The sequence below is a fragment of the Empidonax traillii genome, unplaced genomic scaffold (assembly GCF_003031625.1).
Source record: "Empidonax traillii isolate 1590-97213 ecotype Southwest subspecies unplaced genomic scaffold, ASM303162v1 scaffold1561:size90896, whole genome shotgun sequence".
NCBI lineage: Eukaryota > Metazoa > Chordata > Aves > Passeriformes > Tyrannidae > Empidonax > Empidonax traillii.
The window spans coordinates 29128-43943 of record NW_020956754.1 but is presented as its reverse complement, the minus strand read 5'-3'; the positions used below and the strand labels follow the sequence as shown (position 1 = coordinate 43943).

General features: G+C 43.4%; 1 protein-coding gene across 3 annotated transcripts in view; it reads left to right on the top strand.

Annotated features, from left to right (window-relative positions):
* CRYBG3 (crystallin beta-gamma domain containing 3) overlaps positions 1-14816 on the top strand; it is a 56598-nt gene that overhangs the window by 39743 nt on the left and 2039 nt on the right. The window contains exons 16-21 of one of the 3 annotated variants that reach the window (XM_027907890.1): positions 3120-3229; positions 3757-3883; positions 9053-9192; positions 12072-12195; positions 13644-13802; positions 14405-14564. In XM_027907890.1, the coding sequence (XP_027763691.1) occupies positions 3120-3229; positions 3757-3883; positions 9053-9192; positions 12072-12195; positions 13644-13802; positions 14405-14564 (820 nt within the window). Of the gene's footprint in view, positions 1-3119; positions 3230-3756; positions 3884-4132; positions 4222-9052; positions 9193-12071; positions 12196-13643; positions 13803-14404; positions 14565-14816 lie in introns of those variants that run through there. The other 2 variants (XR_003573924.1, XR_003573925.1) reach the window with 2 other exon arrangements.

The following is a 14816-nucleotide window of genomic DNA, read 5'->3' as shown; positions in this document are numbered from 1 at the left end:
TTGGGCCTTATCTTATGAGGTTACGTTCCATTAACGGACCTTTGTGTTATCTTTCTAAAAACCAAACCCTACTCTGTGCTCATCACCACCCGGGGTCTGTGTCCCCCGCAATGTTCTGTCCCAGCAGGGCTCTCCTCTCTTCCAGCATTAGTTGTTTGGTTTGTCTTTTTCTGTCCTGGAGAGCACTGCTGGTGTGGGTGATGGTCGGAGGGGCTGCATTGCTCTCCCTGTGACGTGCTTTTAATTAAGACAATTCTGAAAACTTTATTGCAAGAAACATGACATGATTTTTTCAGACAAAAGAGACTTTAAAGCTCAGTGATTCTGTTTCAACAAACTCGAAGTGTTTTGTCATCTGGACACAATTTTGCTCTTTCTCCCTTGCATGGGAAATAAGATACACTGTGTTGTTTAGCAGGTGGACCACACCCTCCTTTTCCCCCAAGTATCCTAGTTCTATGATTTTATGATTAACCCAAGACTACAGGAAATGTTTCCTGTCTGAAGACATAATTGGTGCATTATTTTAGTCTTAAACACTAACTTCCTGCCAGACCTATTCACATGGCAGTTTGCAGCCAAATCCAAAGACTTGCAAGGATGTTCACAGTAAGGCCTTGGTAAATGATACCAGATAAAATAACCAACTCTAGTGAAACCAGAGAGGTCCAAACAGTTGAAGACAATTTTATTTCCGTCTTCAACTCTTCTGTTTTTTTCAGGATCTCACAAAAACTGTTCTTTGAGTGCATTACTCCAGTTTTGCAGACCTTAAAGATCAATTCAAGCCTTTGAAGTTTTAATAAATGGTGCTTTATGGTCTTTCTATTTCCCAGAAACATGAAAAAAATCTGTGTGTATGTATACACAGTCACCTTTAAATACTGACTTGTACTAGATCATGTTTTACCTCTTGTGTTCTCTAATAACAGTCCTAAGGCCATTTGTAAAACAATTACTATCCTGATTTATCACAATCCTGGTTCTCCCAGGATTCCGCCCCAAAGCTGAGGAAGGAAGAACATCATTCCTATCCCTACAGCTCTTATAGGAGGGGAAATATTTTGAGTGAGTTTTTATGGGAAAACATTTAATCACTTAGGTAAAGGACAGTCTTTTGGATAAATATGAAGAATTTCCCATTCAGAGTAAAATAAAAGCTTCCATGGGCGCACCAGTCTTGTGGTTTGGAACTTCAAAGCATGGTGCATAGGAGCTGGCAGGTCCTTAAACATCCTGATGTTTGAGCCTTGTATAAGCCATATATTGCTTATTTCGAATTATTATCCTTTCTCCCACTTTTAATAACATGTATCTGAGCTAAGTGAACCGTTTTCACTGTCTACAACAGTGTGTCTTCTTTTCACTTCTGTTTTTAGTTGCTCATCAGAAACTGAAAAGCAACTAAATTTCTAAAATCCCTCAGCAACTCTCCTGACCTTTTCCTCCTACCAGGCTCCCTTATAAACCGTGGACATCGAGTGTCTGAAATCACTGACTCAACAAAGCCATTCCTTTTATTTATTAAAATAAAGCTTGGTTTTATCCGGCAAGAACAAAACCTCTTTCCATAGCAGCTGACTTGTACAGATGATTCAGAAAACAGAGATAATTGCTATGATACCTTATGTTTGTGTTTTACTGTGCTGTCTGTTGAACTTTTAGGAAGTGAAACCTCATATGATATTGTCAAACCTTGACAAACCAGAGATTGCTGCACTCTGAGACTAATTGCAGATGCTCAGTGTTTTCTCTGAGGAATCACTAGTTCACCCCAGACCATCATTCATTATTAGATACATTCTGTATTAAACTGAGTTGTGGATCTTTTCTAAAAGCCTTGCATAGCATGTGGCCTATGTGTGTATATATATATATCTATTCCTTTCTGTAAAGAGCTTTTAGATGAGTGGGTGGAAAATACTATGTAATTACAGCTTAAACAGACGTTTTGTGACATAGCAGTGTGATTGTGTTCACAGAAAAATCAGTTACACTTTATTCACTGTACTGTAGCTGATCTGTGTTCTCCAGTTAGCAGTTACAGCATGTAAAGGCCAGGTTAAGCCTTTCTTGTTCTTTCTAACAGGAAACACATTCATTTGTTTTAAAAACATAGACTGAGCTTTTCCATAAAATCACTTGCTTTGTGTTTGGCCTTTCTCAATCTGGACTGGCAAAAGCATTTGATTTCTTTTCTTTGGCAGGAAGCTTGGCCAATTTGGGGCATGAAGGGGGAAGTAGCTCTTGCAACAGCCATCATGTTTTTCTTCCATTACAGAATATGAGCTATTCTCTTGATACAGTTAAGTTTTTCATTCTTTTCCAGCCTCTCTTTTCAGTCTTTAAAGTGAAATTCATCTCAGTTACACAGTGGCAGCCCAAGGGTACAGAATTCTGGGTGATTTTGCTGTAGATCACAGCCTGTGTCTTACTGGGTTTTTTTCTGTTTTGTTTCTATCTTTCTCTTTTCTTTTACTGCAGCACTTTCAGCCTTATTGCTTTTCAGGGTGAATTGAACACATCTTACTGGTGGGGAGTGGTCCAGTGTGACTTGCAGTTCTTCACCATGGCATCTGAAGTTCACCTAAGCTGTTTTTATGAGTTCCCAGTTCCGTCAGAAATTCTGAAACTAAAAACTGCCTGCTATCACTGTGGTCTCAGGAGATTTCAAGGCACTTTGTCAGCAGCAGATCTGTGTCTTTTGACCATTGCTTCCCCATTCTGTTTTGAACACTGGATTGCTGAGCTGTAGTGGGATTTAACTGCAGTTCAGGGGTCCTTCATGTGGATGAGAACAGCCTTCAGTCCTCCCCTTCTCTTTTTGCTGGGCCCTCTCCTGCTGCAGTGGAACTTGGAACACTTGATAACACTGCGTGCCCTAGCATCACTGGGGACCATCCTGTGCCAGTCCCACAGATGATAAATTACTTGATCTTTCTAAAATAAAGCAGCTGTAGAAATGTAAAAGATTCCTTAACTGAGAAGTCATTCTGTTTGTTGTATCTTTATGAATTGAATGGATACTTCTGTGAGAGTACAGCTTTCTCTGTTTACATTAATGATAATGCCTTCATTTTCCTTCTAGTCATTGTTTTTGTTTTGTTTTGTTCTTGTAGCTCAAAGCTTTCAGTAATACACATTTCCAAGGAGCATGTATAGATTTCACAGCAGAAGTTTCTGATTTTACATCATTCATACCATGTTCTTTTAAGGTTCTTCGGGGATGGTAAGTCTGTTGTTTTACATGCCACCATTTTCAGTGATAGGAACTTTTTTTTTTTTAAATCCTACTAAATTTCAGGCAACTGAAAACACATAACACATGCCCATCACATTCCATCGTGTCTTAGACCCTTTGTCTTGCAATGCATCTCAGTAACTCTCATCCTGTCCTTGGTTCGGGTAGTATGCATTTTGCTATCCGGTATGGGAAGTTTTCACAGTTACTGTGATTCTTTTTTTTAACTCCAATTAGAATTTATTCCAGATTTTGAGAATTTGGTACAGTAGAAGTGTCTGCATTCCACTTGCATTGTTTGACTCCGGAACTGAGGTTTCTGTACCACATGATTTGATCTTGCTGCTTTGGGTTAGTTCATAGCATAGCCTTTGAAGTCACCTTACTTTGAAGCTTCACAAGAACAGAGAAATTTTTTATTCCTTGTGTCCTTAGCACATCTTAAGTCTTGAAAAAAACTTGCTATTAATACACAGCTAGAGCCGCTTATCATTTTTGTTTCCTTATTCTTGCAGTTGGCTCCTGTGTTACGAAGGGGAAATCACTGACAATCACTGTGTGCTGGAAGAAGGGCTCTACGCTGACCTCAGTTCCTGTGGCTGCCCGACTGCTACAATCAAATCCCTCAAGCCTATTCAATATGTAAGGACTCTACTGGGAAAAAATAATAACATTTTTCTAGTCAGATGTCTGAGCTTGTGGTAAATAGAGGAAAGAGTGAAGTTTGTTTTCTTGGCTTACAGGATTTTCTGGGTTAGGAACCAGTTGGGCTGCGTGTACTCATGCACACGGTCACTTGTAGGTGTGTGGTGTTGGGTGTTCTGGGCTCAGAGTTGCTCTGTTTTGTACAAGTTGCATTGGTTAACATTTTTCTCACTGATGTTGTGGCAGGTTCACCCTGGATGGGCACCAGGTGCCCACCAAGGCCACTTTATCATTTTCCCTCCTCAAGTGGACAGGGGAGAGAAAATACAGCAAAACCTGCTCCAGGGTGAGCTCCTCTGTCCACGGGGCCGCAGGTCCTGCCAGAAGCCTGCTCTCACCTGGGCTTCCCATGGGGTCACAACCTCCTTCGGGCATCCACCTGCTCTTGTGTGGGGCCCTCCACGGCCTGCAGGTGGATTTCTGCTCCACCATGGTCCTCCATGAGCTTCAGTCTTGAAAATGAAGTAAGTGGCTTATCCGCCTACTCCTCTCTAGTGACGGCCACCAACTTCTGCAAAACTCTCTCTCCTTCCCTGATCACAGAACACAAACTCAGCCTATGTGACATGTGTCCTTCAGGGTAACTCTCATGAAGCTGGACTTCAGAGAGTACTCAGTTCAGTGGGTTTTTTTCACATATGAAGTCCTTTTCCTCATTTCTGAACAGATTTTTAAAACAAAAGAAAAAAAAAACAAAACAAAATACCCAAAACAAACAAACAAAGCAATCAAAAGAAAATTTACCAAAAAAAATCCTCAAGCAAACCCAACCACCAAAAGCCAAGGGCATGGTGGGAAGGATGTACAATTTGAGCTTGAGAGCTCAACTTTTCACTAGACTACACAGATACAGTGACTTCAGTGGAGCTATAGCTTCCCACCTCACCTGCTGAGAGCCTGGTTTTTAAGTTAGGCTTTTGGACACTGCTGTGCTAAATCAGAGTGAAGTTTTAACATGGAATAGTAGGTCTCTTCCCAATCCCCCAGCCTGTAATCTCTTGGGGAAGTAACTATGCAGTTTGGCCTAGTGAGCAGCCCTTGATTACTGAGGGCCAGGCCCTGGAAGAAGTGTGTTTGGCAGGCTGTGCGTGGGAAGCTCACGCGTGTCTTCCTCTGCTTTGGGAGAGACCTGCACCTCTTAGCTCAGTTCCTCTCTCTCAAATAGGAGCCCTCGTATTCTACAAAATCAGGGCACTAAACAGCCTACAATGCTGTTGAACCCCACCTGTTTCACAAATGGCAGTGCCCTCAGTGGCCCCTAAGTCACTGTGAGTGCAGGTGAGGCAGGTCAGGGTTCCCAGGCTTTGCGTGGCACCGACGTGAGGCCGAGCATGGAGCAGTGGGTTCCGTCCGTGCACAGGAACAGCCGCGGCTCCTTCTGAGTATTGTCCACAAAACAGTGCCTGGAACAGAGCCCTCTTTAGTACAGCATACTTCTGTTAGCTCATTCAAGAGAGAAGCAGTGCTATTCCCAAGTGGGCTGTTGTGTAGCTTTTTTGAATTCATTTGTGGCACTGGGAACCCCTTCCATTATTCAGCTTTAAATACCAGACCTAAGGTGTGTCTCTTGGTCGCTGATGTGTGAGAGGGAGAACGTTTAACCCCAACACCGAGCCCTAAATGTGCATTGTCTCCTGCTCCACTTTCAGTGAGATGAATTTGCTGCGAGTGTGGCTGTGAAGGACTCCCACACTGTGGTGGGGAGCCATGCATTGCTCTGTGTGAGGCTTCTGCATCCCAGATGTTTGCTAGGAGAAGAGGTCCATGTGTGGCACTGCTAGAGGGGAAAAAAATATGCTTTTAGGAGTACAAAGGCCAGCTCATTAGCAGCCTTTGGCAACAGTCCAAGCCTGTTCAGTGGTGTAGGTGTGGCCAGCTATACATTTTAGAAGTAGATTGTATCAACCTGGATAGGAGATAGGAGAACAAAATGGGCTTGAGAAAAATAGGGGCATGGGATCTGGGTATTCCCTTGCTAATTTGCAAGGTTGTAGTGATAATTATTGATATGTTAGCTTGGTTTTTGTACAGGTGAGCGAAGTGGTAAAGTGTAACTTTTTGAGTTTTCACTGCAAATCTGTTTTGAGGGGCTTTTTAAGATGTTGTCAGCTGCTGCAGGATTTCTGAGCTCTGTTTTGGAAGCAGAATTTGAGGATTAACATTCCATGTTTGCAGTATTCCTTCATGGCATTGCTGGGATTTTGTGACCTGATGGAACAGCACTGTAAGGTGGCAGTGGAATTTTTGTGACTGGGGTAACAGCACTGCCTTAATCAGTATGAAACAGCAAAGAACTTCTGGAAAGCCTGGACTTTTTTTCACCAAAAATAGATCGACCATTTAGAGATGAGGAATAGACTTGAAGGAATAATTTGTTCTGTGGATGCAGCTTTCATGCAAACAAAATGTTTGCAAACAAATATAACGAATGTTATATGCTTATTCTCCAAGGACTGTAATACTCAAACTAAATCTTTAGGAGGCCCTAGATGTTCTTTTTTCCTGCTGTTTCATTTTGCTCAAATTTAGAATGATCTGTTTTGTCCTTCTGGGAGGAAGGGCAAAAGTTTAGGAAAAGTTGTAGGAACAAAGCATATGTGTGCACTGATAGTGAGAGTATTATGTCCTTTGGTTTTGATATTCTGTGAGGAAAAAATAGGGCTGCAATACTGCAGGTTTCCATGCCTGCATCAGCATTTCCACGCCTTTTGCATTTTCATGGGTTCATGGAAGGGAAGCTGCAAAAGAGTGGGTGAATTTATATATTTATAATATATATAAATAAATATATAATATATTTATTTAAGAACTGTGCCATTTATAGAGCCATGGTTGCTTATTGGGGAATTTGCCCAGTGTTTGTTGCTTGAAGAGGTTAATCTTTTGGGATAGAGACCCTTTTATGTTCTTGCAATGGGGAACTCTAGTGCTGCCTTTTCTCAGGCAGGCTGTATTGTCAAACTCCCTGTCATATTTACTGTGATTTCCGTGGACAAGAATATCCAGTATTGTTGCAATGGGTACTTAGTTTTCCTTCTAAAGTGTTAACATCAGTCCTTAAGTTAAAGCAGTTTCTAAAACCAAAAATGAGATCGAGGCTGTAGGTTGTGCAATGCTTTTTTTGCTAGATTGCTTTTTTGCCCTATTCTTTTGAGGCATTCATTATTCTTGCTCTGATCAATCCTGACAGTTCTTGCATTTCTGTATTGATTATCTTTTTCTAAGTTAAGTACAGGTGTTAACCAATCTTCCTAGCATTCCTGTGAGGCAGATAATGAAATCAGATACAAGAATGAATTGGTTTCCCAGGCCAGGCAATGATTCATTTCGTGGAGCTGGGACTGGACCGTGGGTGTTCTGTTGTCCAGCACTGTGTTCCTGTCCCTCAGCCAGGCATCCATCCCACACTGAAGGGAGTGGCCGGGCAAGAGCAGCCTCAGTGAAGACAGTTGTTGCCAAAGGGTGTTTCTCATGGTCACTAATGCCCTTGTGAAAATTGGCCCTGTTGGACCTGTTCTGGACACGATTTCTGGTGCCTGCTCGGGTGAAAGGCAGTGCCAAGACTCTTGCAAACAGGAGTGTGATGATACTGTCCTGCTGAGCAGAGCAACCTGAGAAATAGCTGCCTATCTGCTGGTCTGGATTTCAAAGCAAGCCTTTAGTCATACATTGTAAATTTAACCCACCCCATCCAGCAGAAGGCACCTGGAAAGAACTGACCTTCCAAAATAAAAGCATTGCAGGTTTTAATCTGTTTCTGGTTTGTAACATTAGTGTTTTAGGAGTGCAGTGGGCTTTGAAAATGTCTCTGAGTGGATGATCCCCAAGCTCTTCTTCAAAATGTCTCAGCAAACTCTTTGTCCTTGCGGTGTTGCATGACTTAGATTGTATGTGCACTGGTTGGCGGAGGAAAACAACTTCTCTGAGGCAGATTCTGACCAAACAGCTACATACCAAGTGCTCTGAGTCAGTGTCAAGTAAATTTGCGTGTCCTGAATCACCACTGAGCAGCTCAGAGGCACTTCACTACAATACATGTGCCTCCTCAAACATGAAAGTTAATTTCTCCTCATTACTCGGTGCCTGTGTCAACTTTAATCCAAGATTTTGCTTTGTTCATTCCACCTGAGGCCATGTCTTTGCTGCAAGAGAAATCCTAATTTTTGCTTGAGCCAGCTATCTCAGGGTAACCTCTCCTAAAACCAAGGTGACTTTCCTGGAGAGGCTGATCAGAGGTTACCCAGACCTGTTCCCTTCTCCTTTACAGCTGCATCAAGATGAAAACTTCAAGTGCTTATGCTGTTGGTTACAATATTCCTCTTATGGTTTTAGGTTAAAAATGCTGTAGGATTGTGCCAGTGTTCCTTGCACTAAGGCACAGACTTTGTGTATTTAAATGTTTCCTCTGTTTTTCTGCTGATCTTATAGCAGTACCACATTTTCATGCAGACTGATCCTTTTATTTGCTTTCATAGGCAATCTGTCAACTGTAAAAAAGGACATTAGCAAAAAATGTTTCAATTCTACATGAGATTGAAGGGTTTAGTAATTATGCTTTTTCTTCAGGATTGTCAGGAGAAAAATAGGAATGCCTCTTTAAAACATTGAGAACTTTTTAGTTGACCTTTTTAACCTCTTGCAGTTTGTAGCCCGCTAAGATTTTTGCGGTGAACTACTGCTAATTGAAGTCTATGGACAGTGTACTTGTGATTTGCATCGCTGCTTTAGGTGTAATCTGCACGTTCCATCGATAAGTAAATAACCTGGATTTATGCAAAGCAAAAACTAAGGCCCTGATGATTCAAATCAAAATGAGTTTCCTCAGATGCAGAGGCCTCTCTGCATCACAAAGTGACTCACTGTGCCTGGCATGTGTCAGTGGGGTCGCCACGCTCTGATGACAAAGCCACTCGTAAATGCAATGTGTTCCAGCTCCGTGTGCTTTGGGGTTTTTTTCCTTCTTTGTTAAAGGGAGCATGATCTGAGCCAAAAGCACGTGGAAATTCAGCCAAAGTGGGCAAACGTGGGCATCATGTCTGACGCCTGAAGTTAGACTATTCCTACTAAAACTTCACTTTTTTTTCTCTCTCCTTCCTCTTTCCCCAGGTTTTTGCTGAGCCTTCCATCAGTCTTTTCACCCTGGAATGCTGCAAGGGCAGAGAGCTGCACTTCAGCGAACCCGTCAGCTCTGTTCTGAATGAAGACCTTCATTTCTGCACTCAGTCTGTGTGGGTGAGGAGCGGACTGTAAGTATGGAAGAAATATTCCTGTCAGTTTTGCACTGTAGGGGCCACTACTGAACATGCATTTTCTCACCCCGTTTATAGGATGTTTCACATTCTAACTTTAATTTTGAGACAATATAAAATTCTAAAATGCAGTTGAATGCCAAGCACGCTTTTTGTATCAAGACTCAAAATTGAACAAAAACTCTGGGCAGAGGGTGTATTTCCCCTTGTAAGAATCATCCTTTTATCTCTATACAGTAGGGATATGACCAGTAGAGCCTGTTGTTCAAGCCAGGAGCCAAAAGTAAGTTTTGATTGCTGACTTACAAAGACAGGTAGTGTAAACTCGAACTGCCTTTATTAACTGGCTGTAAAATACCATCTATAAACTGCAGCGATTTAAACCACTGCAGTGGTTCAGTGAAGCTTGATGTGCTGACTGGCTGCCAAAGAGACAGCAGCGTCTGGGAGAAGCTCAGGGTGGATCTGACAGCTGGAGCAGTAATTTGCTTCTGTTATTAGTTTAGCCCTCCTCCCTGAGTGTGAACACACACCCAGGCTCTTCTGTGAAAACCATTTTACATCTGCAGGAGTGACCCTCTGACCTCTTCCCCATGTTGCCCTTTTCCCTTCTGGAAAACCTCCCAAGTGTTCTGTCTCTGACCAGGTTTTCAGCCTCCACATCCATAGCAGCCACAAACAATTTGCAGAGTCTCATCCTGTGACTGAGACTGGCTGGTAACTGCTTCCTCTAATGTGACACACATTTCCCATGTTTATGTTTGACCTTTCCCCACCTTCTTCACACAGACAAGGCTGTAATTTTCTTGAGAGAATAGTGAATATTAGCTTCCCCCCAGAGCTTTGCCAGTTCACTATGAGTTCTAGTCCCTAACATCTGTGCCACTTCCATCCTGAAACCTTGCTGGGAATGTAGAGTGATGATCTGCTGCTGTTGTCTTGAGGTGCCCTAGATGAGGGTGGCAAACAGCTGCTGTTTGGCTGAGAACTGCACACATTCTGTGGTCTGTGTTAATCTGGAAGAGGAAAGGCCTTCTCTGGGAGGAACATCTGACTTATTTCTGGTGGGAGTCTGTAGATCTCCATTCTTCTGTGGAGGTGTTGAGGTCTAAAGTTCGTCCTGCTGGGAAACATCTCTTTATGAGCTTTCTCTGCCCTCTCATCGGGGGTGTGGAACTGGGATATTAAATCCCTTTGCCCATGCAATTGGCTGTAAAGGAAGGGTGATGGCTTTAGGACCACATAGCAAGAAAGCATAGGAGAGTGAGTGCAGCACTCCAGCCCCTCCTGCATCTTTATTGTGCATCCAAGCCAGGTCAGCTCCTTTCCTGTCTTTGGGAAGAACGGTCGGGGCAGAGTGGCTGGGCTTCCTCTGAGTTGTTTGTGATGCTCCCTAGGAAACAGACCCCCCCAGCCTGTCCCCATCCCACACGGCAGATAGGTAGCCTAAAGGTGTCAGGTTATCATGGGAAGTCTGTGGGTTTGTTTGCCTTATCTGTGATCGAGAGCTCAGGAAGGCGGATTCGGAGGGTTTTTAGCTCCTTGTCCCAAAGCCTGCTGTCAATTTTAGACAAATAACAAAGATTTACTGGCCACCTCAGCAATGGCACAAGCCCGGGCTGTGGCTTGCCAAAGGGGGCTGGCTGCTGAGGTACTCTGAGATGGGGGACAGGAGGCACAGCCTGGTGAGAGCCGAGGTGAGTTCTGTCTGGGTTGCTGAGGGCCAAAAGCCCGACCTGGCTTCATCTGGTGATCACTGTGACAGTCTCTCCCCTCTCTGTTTCCTATAAATATCTACTGTGAAACTGCATTCCAACTGAGACTGTCCTGTGCTCCAAGAGCAATGCTAACAAATGAATTCTGAGTGACCTGACAGAAAGCATTGCAAGGAAAAAAGTCAGAAGGATAAAGAACACAGAGTGGTGGTCAAGCTGCTCTGGATACCTGTTAGTCAGGAGGGATGGGACTTTATTTGAGGAAACAGAGATACAGCCTCATTGCAAGGCAGTTCACATGGAGCCCTAAGCAAGGCTGGCTGTCAATTTCCTCCAAGTTAGGTGCCACAGGAAAAGCAAATTCCAGGTGCTGTGAGTGCTGTGGATGTTTTCTCACTGACTTACAGCTCACCCACCCCTCGTGATCTTGGCAGCTGACCTGCGAAACAGGTAACCGGGGAAACCAGTGTTTGCTTCGTGTCTGGAGGAGTTAACGAGTCAGGCATTTAGGATCTCTGTCCACACAACAATGTGCTATTGATACTAACAGAAGGGATCTGTGATCCTGAAGCTGCCCTTTGTAAGCAGCATTTACTGAGCAGATGCCCAGATAACAAGGGGTCTGTATGTGCCAGTGGTGAGGGATTCAGTCATGCCCACAGCTCAGATATATTCATTACAGGAAAGTCTGCTACAGCAGGGTGTAGGTTTTGGAGTAAACACTTTGTGTTTTCAGACAGGTGGAATAGCTATAAAAAGCCTTAACAGTAATGAAAACACAGGACAAGATCCTCTCATAATTAATATGTACAACCAGGCAAAGCTGCACCTGCTGTGTGGCTTCCTAGTTTCTTCTGCCTGCTGAAACCGGCATTATTCCCACCTGAGTTCTCCTATTTGTTGAGAAAAAAAATGGGGGGAAGAGCAGGGAGACAAGGAGTGGAGTTTACAGGTTTCAGGCGGACAAACAGAAAACACATCTGTGTCAACAGAAGGCAGTCAAACCACTGACGTGGGTGGCATTCTGCAGCACAGAAATAGAGGTTTGACATGAGCACCACTGTGGAGAGGTTTGGGGTTTTCAGGAGCACAGCCGTGACCGGCAGTTTGGGTTTGCTGCGGTTAACACGAGGTCCTTCACGTTCTATTCTCTGTATCCAGGTGGATTGCGTACGAGGGATGTAATTTTTTAGGAAGGCAGATTCTGCTGGAGCCCAGTGAGATTTCAAACTGGAATGAACACAGTGGCTGGAAAGTAATTGGCTCCCTTCGTCCCATGAAGCAGGTACTGTAAGACTGTTTGAGGACAGGGGGTTTTTTTTTGGACAGGGATTTAGTGCCCAAGTGTCAGCTCTAGCAGCAAGTACAGTGGTGTGTGTTGCACTCCTTAAATCAGGCCAAATGGTGACAGCCGGAAGGACCTGCTGGAAGATTACTGAAGCAGAAAATTCCACTCGTGGCAGTTATTGAGATCTATGTTCAGCTCCTAAAGGGAAATAATTCCTCATTTCTTGAAGCCAAGTTTTGTTTTTCTGAATTGCTCATTAGCATGTTCTGGAGATGCTCTATTTTTACACTTTTGCCATATAACAATACAATGAGAAAACCAATTCCACATTTCATAATTAACATAAATGGAAACAAGAGCAAATTTTATTGTTCTCTAGCCTGGATTTCCAAAACAGGCAAACTTCATGCAGTCCCACCAGGTTTTCCCTCTCTGCCTCACTCCAAGTAATGCCAGTTTCCATCTCATTCGAAGGCTCAGGTCTCAAAACCACAACATTCTTAGGAGCTTTGCAAAAGGTAGATGGAGAAGCAAAACTGAGATAAATGTCCCTGAATCAAGGAGGAGGAGGTAGAATTGTGCTTCTCTGCCTTTCCAAGGCCCAGCAGGTCATCAGTGACACACAGAAGCTCCAGACCAGTCAAAACAGGTGTTGTCACTGCCCAGCCTTGCAAAATGAGACAGGCTTTGCTCAGAGACTTCATAATTCCTTGTAAGGAATAACTATACACTGTACTGATGCACATTATGTTTATGGATGCGTGGTGGGAGAGAGGCTTTATTGCCTGCTTGTTTTAATATGGAAAAAAGGGGATTCAAAGTTCCCAGAAGAAAAACTATGTTTGAGTTGGGGTTCCAGCAGAGCTGCCCTTTATAACTCTCTGCTCTTTATTTGCACTGAAATCAGGGAATGACAGAGCAAAAGCTCAAACCCTGTAACAGCCCTACAAAATCCTCTTATTTTTTGAGTAAACAGGGATGCTGAGCCAGTACCCTGTTTTTTGTGTATGTTCCAAAGCAGAATGTTTGTTCAAAAGTGGTTTATCTCTGCCGTATACTCCAGTTAATGGGGGTTGAAGTTACTGGATACCAAACTCGGTAGTTTTGTGTCATAAGAATAAAAAGCCTGTGGAGTTCAGCCCACTGCCTGGCCTTGGAGTGACTGAAATGCACTGAACTAGACATGTTTGCATATCCCAGAAATTAGGTCTATAGCCATAAATACATTTTTTTTAAAGAAAAACCATCTGCCATTGCTGCTTAGAGCTGTGAAAGCCACTTGCTGTTGCTTCACATGCGTATTTCTTTCTAACAGAAAAAAGAATCCCTTTCTGATACTGGAAATTGGACATAATGTTTCGAAAACTGATGTGAGGTGGAGGGGAGGCTCTCTCACATCAGCTGTGGTAATCTTGTGTTGTAACTCTCCCCTCACACCCTCCCAGCCTGCAGTGTACCTGAGGGTGAGGAACCGAGCCCAGGGTCGGTACCTGACTGTGGCTGGGAGCCTGGCAGACGTCAGAGCAACGTCAGTGTGTGCATCCCCCTACAACGGCAGGAACACCCAGGTCTGGCACTACTGCCGAGGGCTCTTCAAGTCCAGGGTGAGTTTCCAGGTGCTGGAAGTGGGTGGATTGTATCCCTGCTCTCCTCTGACCTTCACTTCTTGCTTTTACTCTAGGCCCCCCTAACACCCAGATGGCTTTGTTCTCTCTTAAAACCAAAACTCTTAAAAATAACCTACATCCTCTTACTTACTATGGATAGGTCACTTTGCTCTGTCTGCTTGGGCAAGTTGGGCTACTTCTCACATCTATCTAAGGGGACTGATGTTCCTGGAAGTAGAAACCTGGTTTTGTCCAAAGTCACAAGTTTAAGTTTAAAACTTTGAATAGTTAAGAACTTATCTGAAAAGTAATGTGAGAATGAATTGATTTTCTATTAATGCTGCCCTTGATAACTGTTATTGGTATAAAAAAAGCTGATAATTTAACATAAAAAGCTGATAACACAAAAGCCTGAAGTAGCAGAGACTCCGCCTTTGACCAAGCAGCTGATCAGTTGCTGCATAATCTGCTCCTCTCTTGCTTGTCAGGCTTCTTATCACTCCAGCACGATTTCCTGACATATGCTCAGTGCCTGAAACAAATCAGGCGCAAAACTGAGGCTTTGTGGCCTGGATCTCACCTCTCTTCTTGTTCCTTAGGCCAACAATGCCTGTCTGGATGTCATTGGTGGCAGAGATGTGCCTGGGGCCAAAGTTGCCCTCTGGGCAGAGCATGGGAAGGACAGACAAAAGTGGAGATTCAAGGAGGACGGAACCATCAGTTCATACCTCAGTGAACGACTGGTGCTTGATATTAAAGGTATTTAAAAAACAAACCATTTCTAAACCTCTCACATGTTTTAGGTGTGCTTTTTGATTAGGGTTGTCATTTTTCTTTCCTTTTTTTTTTTTTTTTTTTTTTGTACTTAAGGTTTTCTGTTAAGTTTATGTCCAGTTGCTTGACAGTGGGACAAGGAACAACAGGAGGGGGAGGAACCTTTCTCTTTTGATTCGAGAAGTTTATTTTGATCAGATCAACTACTGTACTTTAGGGAGTTAAGCAGTGCTGATG